This window comes from Nanorana parkeri, unplaced genomic scaffold (genome assembly GCF_000935625.1).
Source record: "Nanorana parkeri isolate BGI_ZX_2015 unplaced genomic scaffold, ASM93562v1 scaffold532, whole genome shotgun sequence".
Classification (NCBI taxonomy): Eukaryota; Metazoa; Chordata; class Amphibia; order Anura; family Dicroglossidae; genus Nanorana; species Nanorana parkeri.
The window spans coordinates 470,033-483,768 of NW_017306800.1; the positions used below are offsets into that span (position 1 = coordinate 470,033).

A 13,736-nucleotide genomic window follows, 5' to 3' on the forward strand; every position below is an offset into this window, starting at 1 on the left:
TTGATGGAGAACCTCCCTTCCTGTCAGGCACTTGTGAAAATAGAATTCAATGGAAAAATGTTTGAGATGGGAAGTACACTTCTTAAGCTCCACATTAGGTTGTGATACTCTGTATTGTGTAATTTCAGAGTGATGCATTTTTTTTTAATTACAGAGAACTCTAACAAAGAAATGTAGTCACCTATTGTAAAGTATGGGGGTGTTTTTTTAAGGCACTGAATGTGACATTGACCAAATATTTACTGCAAGTAAGTCTTCCTGGTGCATATATTTTACATTTCAGGGCATGGTTAACCACCTGTGAATGTCACATTCACTGCTTTATAAATATGCCTCTATGTGTTAAAACAGTTTGTTTTTTGTTAGTTTTTTTTTTTTTTTTACAAAATGAAAAAATTAAAGCTCCCATTTGACTTTGTCTTAAAATAACCAAATGTAATTTACAGTACATGATGCCTGCAGGTCTTTACATCATAATGCTCACAGTACCATTTTCTGAGTTCTGTATAATACTTGCATATTACCTTTTTTAAAATACTAACAATAAATACAAGTTCTGATTATATACTAGTTTCTCGTTCAGATGAATTAGTCTGTTCATTGGATTGCTTTTTGACTACATCAACCGAGTTTGGGGTGTTCAAAGCTTCAGCCTCTTTTGCTGCATTTTCTGTTTTATTTGCCAACTTTTCTCTTGCCAGTAATCTGTAATTGATAGCGTTCCCAATGAACAAATAGACACTTGCTACAATAACAATTACACCGCATACAAAGTACATGTATTTGTAGTTTCCGGTTATGTCCACCAACCAGCCTAAAAAAAAAAAAGAAAGAAAAAATAAAGCTAGTTAGTTTTTGGCTATACAATTCAGTAGTACTTCATTTATATTTTCTTTTACAAGTTATGTTGTTTTTTTGCATCTCGGCATATTCATAAGTATAAGGAAATATTTAGGAAAAATTTAAAATGGGAAATAATTGGGAAAGAACAATATTAAGAGGATGCCCACCGAAACTGTTATTGCATTAATTAGAAAAACAGGCCTATTGTTGCAATTTTAATGATAACATTCACATACAATAACACATAAGAGAAACACACACAAAAATATAACAGAATATAGTAAAAACAAAAAGTCAGATATATGAACTAAAGTTTCTAAAGATAAGAGATGGATTGCTGCTCTTCCATTTGTCCCTTATACATGCTATGGCTGCAAGACTTGTGTAAAAAAAAGAGGTAGGCTTTCAGGACATCATAGGCTCATGACTTAACACATTTATAGAATATTGTCTAGTATTTCAAAAGTGCCACAGAGTATAGCTCCATTACAGAGCTCTTGGCTGTCAGTGGAATCAATCCATCATATACGAAGCAATGTTAAATATGTCCTGCATGTCTGTATGTCACAGTGGCCCTTTTCTTGATAATGCACAAGTAACCAATTTGACACTTTCATACATTTGCCATTGGGTACAGACATAAACCTTGTATATTTCAGTGATTTTTTGTAATGCATTTCTTTTTAAAGTGATTTCTTTTTGTGCATAGCCATCTTGTAGTTGTTATGCTACTGTAAATGGAAATTTTCTTCATTATTTATCAAACTCAGGTTTCTCAACAAGCGGAAGACCTTAAGTATGGCGCTAGTGTGGAGATATTAGGCACTTAATTTAGTGTTATAAGCTCAACCCCTAAGTTAGAGAGCATGTGATGCGGATGGTGCACTAATCATTATTTGCATATATATTACTATATATTTTTCTCAAATTATTTATTTTCACTAAAACATTTATTTACAGTTTTCAATACCAGTGTAATAAAGGACATAAAGTTAACTACAACTTTTGTTGCATTACCACCTGAGATTAAAATGGATTGTTAAACCACCAAAGTGATGGCTCCAAAATGGTGCTTTTAAAAAGCAATTCTTAAATTTACCATTTACCAATATAAAATCCCTGTGGGACAAAGGAGAAATTTGTAAGCATGAAAGAAGAAGACATTCTTTAGAATAATATGCAGATTAAGATAGTGCAGACTCTTATACTATGGAAATTATTTTAAAAGTAAAATGTAAATATTCTTACCTCCCAGTGGAGGTCCAATTAATACTGGGCAACATTCCACAATGGTTACAAGTCCAACCGCACTGGAGAATCTTGGTGCTCCAACTAGGTCCGTCAACGTTTCAAAGAGAACACTGCTTACCATACCAAAAGCAAAGCCAAAAAATATTGCGTATATCACTAATCCTGTGTAGTCGTTAGCAAAGGGGCACATGATATGGCATATACCATTATATAAAATTGCAAAACTGAAAAAATATTGTATCCTTGGACGGACATACTTAGAGTTTGCAACCATTCCCATGCTAGGTCTTGCTACCATGTCAACAAAAGCCAATATAGACAGTAAAAAAGCAGCTGAATACTCATCAATTCCCATGTGTTTGGCATATGGTGCCAAGAAAACAATTGGAGCAAAGAAGCCCAGGAACATGATAACATTCCCAGATAGATATATAAGAAACCCCCTGTGTTTAAAAAGAGATAAATCTAGATATTTGTTAATATTCTGACATGCTGTCAACTTCTCTGCTTTCTCTTCATCTTTTTGTATAGCTTTAGGTCCAATGGGCCTCATGAGAGATCCAGCCACACAGCAATTTAACAGCAGTCCTCCTAACACTAAAAAACTTCCTCTCCATCCAAATTTATTGAAAAGAAACTGATTTAGTGGTGCTAAAGTACTTAAAAATACTGGGCTTCCTGCCATAGCCAGTCCATTTGCAATAGGCCGTTTTTTGCAGAAGTATTTTCCAATAATTGTTAGAGAAGGCTGAAGATTAAATGCTAATCCAAAACCTGCAACAGAAAAAAAAAACTTAGTCAATCAGAGATGCATTATTAACAAATGTAAATCAATGGCAAGTTACAAGAACAAAGTCAAATTGTTAGTTGCAAATATTGGCTTTTTTCTCTAGTTATAATGGAGGTAGAGTGTTTCACTCTTTTTCAACTTATATACTTTTGTATCTTGCTTTTCAACGTTTAGATGTGACAGTGATCAATAGTAATGTATTTTTGGTATATAAGTTGTACGGCACATTTCTCTGACCATTATTTTAGTTCAACATGCTTAATATTATATTGTTTTGAAGTATAGATGCATTTTACAAGTAATTTATATTTCATATACATATGCAAAATATATATTAGGGTTAGGCAACTTCGGCACTCCAGCCAGGGTGAAACCACAAATCTCATCATACATCTGCCTCTGGATGTCATGCCCGTAGTTGTCAGAGCCTTGCAATGCCTATTGGGACTTTTAGAGCCACAACAATTGGAGTGTCAAGGTTGCCTACCCTGAAATACACTCACTGGCCACTTTATTAGGTACACCTTGCTAGTACTGGGTTGGACCCCTTTTGTCTTCAGAACTGCTTTAATTCTTCGCGCCATTGATTCAACAAGGTGATGGAAACATTCCTTAGAGAGTTTGGTCCATACTGACATGATAGCATCACAGAGTTGATGCAGATTTGTCAGCTGCACATGATGATGATGCGAAGCTCCACCAGCCTGAACCGTTATACAAGGCAGGATGGATCCATGCTTCCATGTTGTTCACATCAAATTCTGACCCGACCATCCGCATGTTGCAACAGAAATTGAGACTCATCAGACCAGGCAACGTTTTTCCAATCTTCTATCTTACAATTTAGGTAAGCCCTTGCAAACTGTAGCCTCAGTTTCCTGTTCTTAGCTGACAGAAGTGGCACTTGGTGTGGTCTTCTGTGGCTGTAGCCCATCTGCTTCAAGGTTCAATGTGTTGGTGTTCAGAGATGCTCTCCTGCATACCTCGGATGTAACGAGTGGTTATCTGAGTTACTGTTGCCTTTCTATCAGCTTGAACCAGTCTGACCATTTTCCTCTGACCTCTGGCATCAACAAGGTATTCTTGCCCAGAGAGCTGCCGCTCACTGGATATTTTCTCCTTTTCAGACCATTCTCTGCAAACTCTAGAGATGGTTGTGGGTGAAAATCCCAGTAGATCAGCAGTTGCTGAAATATTCAAACCAGCCCGCCTGGCACCAACAATCATGCTATGTTCAAAGTCACTTAAATCACCTTTCTCCCCCATTCAGATGCTCGGTTTGAACTGCAGCAGACCATCTTGACCATATAGGCCTATGTGTATTGAGTTACTGCCATGTGATTGGCTGATTAGATATTTGTGTTAAGAAGCAGTTGAGGAAGTGTACCTATTAAAGCAGCCAGTGAGTGTAAATGATCCCTTTCCCTAACATTTACTGTCTTTTTTACAGTTAACCTGTCTCTCCCACTAACCTACCCTTACCGTTTAAACTAACATTTAAAGTAATCAATAAAACTGGTAGTCCTCACCTACCTGAAAATCAACACCTAAATTGCCCTAACAAATTAAAAATAAAATTTACAATTAACAAACAATACACATTTTAAAAAGCCACAAAATCTTAACAGAAAACCTATTCCTCCCTATACCCTTAACACAGCTGCATATAGCTATTTCAGGCTATTTGACCATCATCAGGGCAATGTATGGAAACCACAGCTTCTATGGATTAGGGCTTGGGACAGTATAACAATATATGGTGAGAAGTGTCTAAAACAATCAAAAAAGCCATCATCAGTGTGTAGCACAGTAAAACAGAAGGGTTTAACTGTCCTGAAATGAGGAATCATTATTTTATTTTGGGGATATGTGATGGAATGAGACATGTGAATGCCTTCTTTTTTTACAGTAGAAGGCTTTACTGTGCTGTGCTAAAATGTACAAAAGGTTGCAGTCTTCAAGTCAGCTCTCTCTCAAATTTAAATTAGAAACAGAAAAAGAGCTTCTCTTTAGAAACAGGAAGTGTTGCAAAATCTCTCCAGAAAAGACACGGACACAAAAAAAAGTACTGATTAAGTGCAATGAAGAAGCGTTTGAAAGTGCGCTTGATTTTATAGTTGTTTACAGTATTCTGCTCTGGAGTACTTATCCTTCATATGTGGTCAACGTGAATTGGAATCTCCCCAGCGGTAACGCAGACATCAAAAAAACCTAAACGTTCTTATCCTTTGTATAGAAAACATTGTATAGAAAAAGGGCCTTGCCTGGAATTGTAATGTATTATTTACCACTTTTACGGTAATTTGCACTTAAATCAAATCTTTATTGGTTTTACTGCTCTTTATAAATAGGGCACAAACTCAGATTGAAGAAAAGTTTTCTGAATATTAATTACTAACTACTAACACTTTCTGAATACACGCAACTTATTTAAGAGCACGCATTTCATATACATTAATAGATTTTCTGCTGTCTGTTGAATACATAACATTTTCTGGCTATATTGAATAGGCCACAGAGCAAACTGCAAAGTGCAATAACCCACAACAACTAGGTAAAAACTCTGATCTGACATCGTTAATAAATCTTATCGGCTGTCATGACCTAGAGCACTTTCAAATTAAGTCCATGCTTTTCTTTATTAAATAAAGCTATTTTTTATAATTTGCTAATCCTTGCAATTCATCTTTTTGAAAACTTAAAAAGTTACAAGCAAAATAACTAGTGTGCCATGATAAACAGGATTAATAAATACACAGGTAAAGGGAAAAATTATTATCACAGTGATACCATTAATTGGCTAACTAATAATGTTAAATGGCTAACTAATAATGTTAAATGACTAACTAATAATGTTAAATAGATACAAACTTTCTGAGCTCTGACACTATTTCTTCAGGTTTCATGACAGATAAAAAAAATATGTATTTATTTTTGTATTTTGCTACTTATTTTTTCCTTTTTTGTCACATCTGAGAAAAAAAGCTTTTAAGCTCTGAAAGCCTGTAGCATTTTAATATCTTTAGTGAGCCACTAAAAGGTATCATTGTGACAATACTTTCCATCTTCTCTACCTCTGTATGAATAATTACAAGCATTTATTGATTGCTTAATTTCATTGCATTTCTGTAAACAGTGAATGGTGACAAAGAGTAAAAACAATTAATTGAATACTTAATGGTGTTGCATTTACATGATAACTATAATTGTAGAAAAAAAACAAAACATGCTTTCAGTAGTAGTATAAATTGGAGGACTTTAGTGGTAGTGGTAACAGCAGCAACAGCAGAAGCACTAGAATCAGTAGAATGTTGGTACTTACCACCAATGACTCCAATACAAATGTATAACTGAAGGACACTGTTGCAAAATGAAGCAGCAATCATTCCCGAGGAGCATAGTAATCCCCCTGCTATTACAACTGGACGGCTCCCATACTTGTTTACCAGAATACTGCTTATTGGGCCTGTAACAAAAACAAATGATTTTAAATTTCGTCAGGGCATATAATTATTTAGCTTTTTTTTTTTTTACATAACCTTTCATGAACTCAGCTAGTATAACTATATGTAAATCAGATTTGACCTCATCGTATCCTTTTGTTCTTCCACAGTATAGAAACATTTTGAGAAAGGAAAGGGATGCAGGATTTAGTGAAGTATTTAGCAGGAGTTCACTTTTAATCAGTTTTAAGTATATTTTACACTCAGGTGTTTAGATCTTGTTAGAGTCCATGACAGCCTTAGCTATAAAAGTCATGCCTTGATACTGCATTTTTTTTTTTTTTCATTTTGCAGGCCAGCTTGTAACTGTGCTCAGGACCCCCTTTGCATTGATTTGTAAATAGCCCTAACCATGTGCACCTCTTATTTTTGCAAGTTTTAAACTGATCTGAGCAATATACACACACAGACACAAATTGAGGGGGAAAAAGGCAATGCTCTCTTGGTGATCTTTTTGCATTGCAAGAATTTTAACAAACTTTGTTGCAGCTTCTTGCCTGCTTCTGTTCTGAAGATATAGCAGTTAGCTCCACCATTTACAAACTGATTCCTGAATGGGAAGGTCTGGGTTCATTATAATCAGCTAGTGGGCTTTCCGTGTTGTTATGAGGAAAGTTGCAGTGTCTGCCTCCCTTTAGTAGTAATTAATAGTGATGCACTAAAATTGAGTTTTGAGACCGAAAATAAAACATTTGTCATACCAAAACCTATATTTACTTTTTTTTTCAACCTTTTTAAAAAATGTTAAATTATTTGCTAATTATGTTATTTTTATTTATTTTTCTTATTTTACTTTAATGCTGGGGGCTCTAAGGAAATATCAGGGGTCTAAACAGACCCCTGATATCTCCCTTTTAAAATAGAAAAAGAGATTGAGGACACAATCTCTTTTTCTGCAGCCCCTGTGATGAATGAACAGGAAGCCTCTATAGTGAGAGTTCCTGTCCATTCATACATTGTGGATATAGTGTAAGTTACTACGTCCACAATCATGAATGAACATTAAGTGATATAGATCCCTTCCCATTCATTCATAACTGGGACATAGTAGGCATACAATGTCCAGTTGTTTACAAATACTCAACGATCAGCTGATATACCGCTCTCCATCTCAAATTGGCTGTCACAGAGGGCAAAGCGGGTGGTGGGGGAGGAGAGCTCCGCCTCCTGTGACAGATCACATCACTCTGCTCCACTCACCAATCTCCATTCTGATACAGGAGGCAGAGCCGGAAAGTGTGGGAGGAGAGCTCCGCCTCCTGTAACGATGACAGCTGTCACCGAAGTTGCACAGACCGGCGCCCAGCAGTGACATTTCTGGGTGTGACAACAACTGTGTACGCAATGCCTCCAGGTTGCCATATTGTATTACATTTTTTGACAGTTTTGACAGTTTTAGAACATTACAGCAGCTGCAGTTTTAAATGGAAATGTAATTTTTTTAAAGTAGCATTTCCCTTTAATGATTTGTTTCACAAGACAAATTAGTAATGGCTTGTTCATAGCATGGGGGGAATTCAATAAAGCATGTACACCACATTTCTGGCACTATGTTCCCTTTAAAAACAACCTTTCGCTTCTTCCTGAAAGCCTTTCAGTTTCAGTTGCAGTTCAGACATGTGTGTCAGATTCAGGCAGTTCATATTACCACAAAGTTAAGAACCTGTCGCTATGGCTGAGACAGAATTAAATTATGAAATAAGAATTAAGAATTATCTCCAGTACACAGATTAGGAAACTGTCGGTAATTAAGACCGTCTCTGATTTGCTGTGCAGAAAGAGGCCATTGGTCAGATTGGGGTATGAATGTGCTGGGAAGCTGTCATGAATGTTGTTTCCTTTTAAGAATCTCCTTAGTACATTATCTGATTGTTTATATCTCCGCATTTTAGTTTGGGAGTGGAGATTAGAAAAATCTCACTCTACTTAGATTCAATCTGCTAGCAGTGAAGGGCATAGACTGCAGAAAATCAAAGAGCAAAAAAAATAGTTTGAGCCCTCCTTTCCCTTAAGTGGACATCACTGCTCTACATATGTGCATGTCTTCATGTCACTTTACTACTTGGACATAATTTGCCTTTTTTATACTTTTTCTCTTCCAAATCTCTCCCCTCACAATTCCCTTTCCTTCAAGTGGGCCCTGTCAATACCAGAACCTCTGACATCAATTCTGTGACATCACTAGCACCAATGAATCCAGTCCTATTCCAAAACATGTAATGGGTTGGTAATACTTTTGGTATTTATATCTTCTGCAGAGGAGCTCAGATGATAAGCAGTAGAAAGGATGATCCTCATCTACCACTGTCCGCCAAGTCCTTAATGTGGAAACTTCTGTATCCCCATGTATGTGTTTGTCCTTTTGGACTTCACTGCAACACCACTGGCCATCCAAACAGTATATTAAACGAGTTATTTCTGGAATTAGCCAGGTACAGTGAAATAGAATCAGTTAAACCGTATTTAACGAGTTCAATATTTTCTGCTTAAATTGCATGTACGGCTAACTTTTTTTTTTTTCGTTTTTTCGTATGGAAGGTCTTTTTTCGTAAAATCCTTATAAAGTTATGTTTTGCTACTGATGTCCTGCTAGGAAGATTATCATCTTAGGGAGAGGTCACAGGAACCGGTGTCCCTGTAAATTTCACTCTGGTCTGCTCTGATGACAACCATACATTTTTGGATTTCATCTCACTTTCTGTCTCAATAACAATGGTTGCAATAACAAATAAAAAGGGTGAAAGACCCTTCCCTACACTATCTAAAACAAAAAAATGCTCTTAATACACTTTAAAGTATATCACAATTTTTCTGGAAAAAATGATCTCAACAGTCAAGCCTGGCAGAATCGCCATTACAAGCTACTCTACTTGGCCCAATGGATGTATAACAACATTCTGTGGAATAGGAATGATGTGATACCCCTGTTTCCCCGAAAATAAGACCTACCCCCAAAATAAGACCTAGTACTATTTTTGTGAATTGCTAAAATATAAGACCTACCCCAAAAATAAGACCTAGTTGTGACCATTCCCAGGGCCGGTGGTGGCATAAGGGAGAACCTGAAGAGCCGCGGGAGAGAATCAGCGGTGCCAACGAAGCCAGCGCTAGAGGAAGCGAGGCGGCACCTCTATAGTGCCGGCTCCTGTCACAGGCGGAGTGATACCACATGCACTCCGCCTATGGGGAATCCATAATGAAAGTGCGCTTCGCTCATTCTGGCCAGCGATTGGTTAGCAAATTGCTCTTGGAAAGGTACGGCACCCCTGATTGCCCTGATCACCATATTTTTGTACATGAATACATGTAGACTGTTGTACATGAATAAGTGTGGATTGTACATAAAAAATAAAAAAAAAGAACTACCCCGAAAATAAGACCTAGTGTGTTTTTTTGAGCCCCAAAAAATATAAGACAGTGTCTTATTTTCGGGGAAACACGGTATATATATATATATATATACACATATATATATATATTTATATCCATCCAACAAAGTCAATCAGACTTTGCTGCCTACATATGTAAAAGGGACATGCTAACAGGAATAGATAAGAGAAAGGCGTCTTCATCAATTTCATCTATTGCTCCTACTTCGGTGTCCAATTAGAGGCTAGGGGCAAGAGGGTGACTTTGCATTGCCTAACTACAGTAAAAAAAAAAGAAAAGAGGCCAACAATTTTACTGTGCTCTCTGGCATGGCTGCGTGAATCTTAGGGTTGGCTGGGCAAAATTACAAATTCTGTTTGTTTGTTCAGCTCTAATAATCATTCATTTTAAACCATCCAATGTCACTCTCACCTATATCTCTGCAAGTTATTTGCTTTTAATCTACCAAGTGATTGCTTTTGCTGCCTACACCCCTATATTCATACTCAATCACCTTTGTGAATATAACAAATTATTGAGACCACTGTTTTATATTTCTCACCAAGTCTCATTATGCACTTTGCAACAAATTGCACTAATGATTTGACTTTGGTGACCTTTAGTTACTTTGCTGCATTCATTTATCTCTCTGTGGAAATAAATACACAAAAGCCATCCAACAAATATGTAAAAGAATGATAATTATGTTTATCACTTATTTCATATTGAGAATTCATTATATAAAATTACAGTAAACCATCTGGTTTTCCATATGGTGTTCTGGCTCATCCTGGACTATAGGTTTAGCAGAGATTCCAAAATTAATAAATCCCAACCAACAATTAAAATGGGAAAGTGATGAACATGAAAGGAATATGAAGTATAGCTAGTTAAACTGACATTTAATTTTAGCAAACAGACAAATTGTTTACTGAAGGATGTCTGCAGGACATCACAGCATGTGTAAGCAAATATGTTTAAATAAGTAACATAATTTTGAGAATACAAATACATGCTATATCTGGTGCACTATAACCAAACCTGGTGTGTTTATTTAACCACCTCAATGCCAGCATGTTACACCCCCTTCCTTTTCAGGCCATTTTTCAGTTTTTAGTGTTGTAATAGTTTGACAATTACTCTGTCATGCAACACTTTCCCCAAAATAATTTTATATCTTGTTTTTTTAACTGATAGAGCTTTCTCTTGGTGGTATTAACCTTTTTTTTTATTTTTTACTATATTTTTTAAAAGGAAATGGTTTGCCATACTTTCTGTTAAAAAAACATACGTAACAAATAAACTTTCTTCATAACGTTTGGTCAAAATGCATTCTGCTACATTTCTTTGGTAAGAACCCCCCAAAACAAATACATGTAATGTATTTAGGGGGTTATTAAAAAAGCTGCTGTAGGCAGCTGAGTGAATAACCGACCCGAAGTGAAGTGAGCCCAACGCTGTTCGGCTATTCACTTCAGGCTTGTACAGCTGATTTCAGCTGTACATCGGCTGAAATCAGCCCTGCATCGGCTTGCTTCGGCTGGGTTCGCATCAGCCGAACATGCCCAGCCTGTTCGGCCGACCTGAAGTGCAGAAGGAGTTCGACTCAGCTGATCCAACATCTGGATTGGCTGAGCCGAACCTCTGGCAAACTACTCGCTGCTCTTTGGCCTATTCTCAAAGGGGCCGAACAGCAGTGAGTGAATAGCCGAATGCCGCTCAGTACCCTCTGTGGTACCGAGCAGAATATAAAAACATTTTAAAAAGTAGAAAAAATTAGAAAACGATTGGGCGGGGCTAGTAGTGACAGCTAGCTCCGCCCAACTGTTTTCTATTGGCTGGGACCAGCTGTCATTACAATGAGAGTTTAGCAGAGCCAGCGGTGATATCAAAGCCGGCTCTGCTGAGCTCTCATGGTAATGACAGATCAGCGTCCCCTGGTTACTAGGTAACCAGGGGACGCTGAACTGTCATTACAAACTGAGAACTCGGCGGAGCCACCGTGATATATCACTGCGGCTCTGCCGAGTTCTCATTGTAATGACAGATCAGGGGACGCTGATCTGTCATTGCAAGTGGCCGAAGCCAGCCGTGAGATGAAGGCTTTTTTCCTCCCATTTTAGGGGGTGGGGTTCCTCCTTAAAATTCCTACCAGACCTTAAGGGCCTGGTATGACTTTAAGGGGGAACCCCACACACTTTTTTTGTACACAGTATCCCTCCTAAATATTCCTACCAGACCTTAAGGGTACCCTTCTTACCCTTTAAGTGATGTTAACATCACTGGGGGGGTCATTGATTCCTGTGCCCCAGGGCAGTACCCAGATCCCCATACACTTTTTAGGGCCAATAACTTGCATATAAGCCCTCTTAAAGGGGACAATCATTTTTGAAAGTTCGACCCCCATTGACTTGCATTAGGTTTGAGTTCGTATTCAAACTTTTCGGCCGTTATGAATATGAACCGAACACGGGGGTGTTCGGCCCATCACTGCTACCAAGCATTATCAATGTATTTAACTAGCCTATGGCAGATGCTATGTAAGTATTTCTTGAAGTATTTCTGTAAAATTCTAATAAACTGTGATATTTTGTTCCAACACTTCAGTAACTGGTATGTGCATTCACAGTAAATTTACTGTTTTTGTTTTTTTGCAGAACATAGGAGCTTGAATGATTTTTCATTATTTTTAAGCTATGTGAAGCAGTTACATTTCATTAACATGAATTTCTTCTTTAACATTTTGTCTCCAACAAAATAGAGTATAGGCCAGTAAAAGGTGTAATCTACCTTATCTTTGATATTATGCCTTGCAAATGTATAGCCTTGCTGTAGTAGAATTCATGAGAAAAAATAAATAAACTTTGTCCTTTTTGTTTGCATTAGCTGTTTACTTACCTGTATTCCTTAGACAAACAAAGATTAGCCAGACACGCAAGAAAGTCTACATTGTTCACAATTACTTTGTTGATTCTTAGAAAGATCTACAGGAAAAGTATTTAGTGATATCATGTATTTGTTTTTTGTTTTTTTTATGTGATGTGCTGGCATTTTATAACTAGAAAGAGCTCTACTATGTGGCCAAATCAGCAATAGTACTGGTGCGCAACCAAAAATTGCCCTTGCGCTATGGCTAGGGATGAGGAGATTGATTACGGCAAAACTGATTTTGCAGCAAAACTACTGATTCTGCCAAAGTGGAAACTTAATTATGCACATTGAGCTGCTTAGGCAAAATTTGCATAAAATTTGTTTTGAAGCAATTTTTGGGGGTTTTTTTTGGGGGGGGGGGGACCTAACCACCACCTATTTACATTTCTGCTTTGGACTGTTTGTTCAACAAAAACATTATAATTACCCAAGTAATAAAAGTAATTTAGTAAAAGATGTGGATCCGCGCTTTATGGATAGCCCTGATTTAATATCCTGATACACAAGAATTATTATATTCATAACTTTTATCAGTGTTAATTTAAAAAGTATACATTTTGTTCTATAATTTGTCCTGTTTAAAAAAATATATATTTTATTTTGGTACAAAGCATTATAAAGTTATTCACAAATAAACTAAAAGGTTTTTGCTCTTTTTTTAATGGGACACTAAAAGAATTATAAAAAATGAATAAAAAGGAAAACAAGTTTAGAAAATCAGAAATAAAAAAAAATCATGCTCTAGTATTATAATGAATCTCAATGTTAATCCGTAAGACTTTAAGAGAGATTTACTCCACAAATTGAACCCAAGAATGAGTTATGTAGCCAGTAGGGATGAGGTTGGGGGTTCACCAACTTCGAAATACTGTATGTGGGATATCACCAGTTCATATTCTTTGTAACCATAATGCACTGCCTGGCCCTTGAACATAAGTCAGCTAGCTTGGAAGCATCAATAAGGGGGCATTTTGATAAGACCGTCCCTCACTATGAAAGGCTGAGATCACAGTAACCATACTGACAATGTGCTCTAGTTGTGATAGGGA

The 13,736-nt window shown here is 36.8% G+C and overlaps 1 protein-coding gene across 2 annotated transcripts in view; it reads right to left on the minus strand.

Moving 5' to 3' along the window:
- Positions 1–389: 389 nt before the first annotated feature.
- LOC108791187 (monocarboxylate transporter 2-like) overlaps positions 390–13,736 on the minus strand; it is a 51,215-nt gene continuing 37,868 nt past the window's right edge. For both annotated transcript variants that reach the window (XM_018561593.1, XM_018561591.1), the window contains exons 3-5: positions 6,207–6,350; positions 2,092–2,868; positions 390–814 (exon numbers count right to left, since the gene is read on the minus strand). In XM_018561593.1, the coding sequence (XP_018417095.1) occupies positions 561–814; positions 2,092–2,868; positions 6,207–6,350 (1,175 nt within the window). In that variant the 3' untranslated portion in view covers positions 390–560. The remainder of the gene's footprint in view (positions 815–2,091; positions 2,869–6,206; positions 6,351–13,736) is intronic.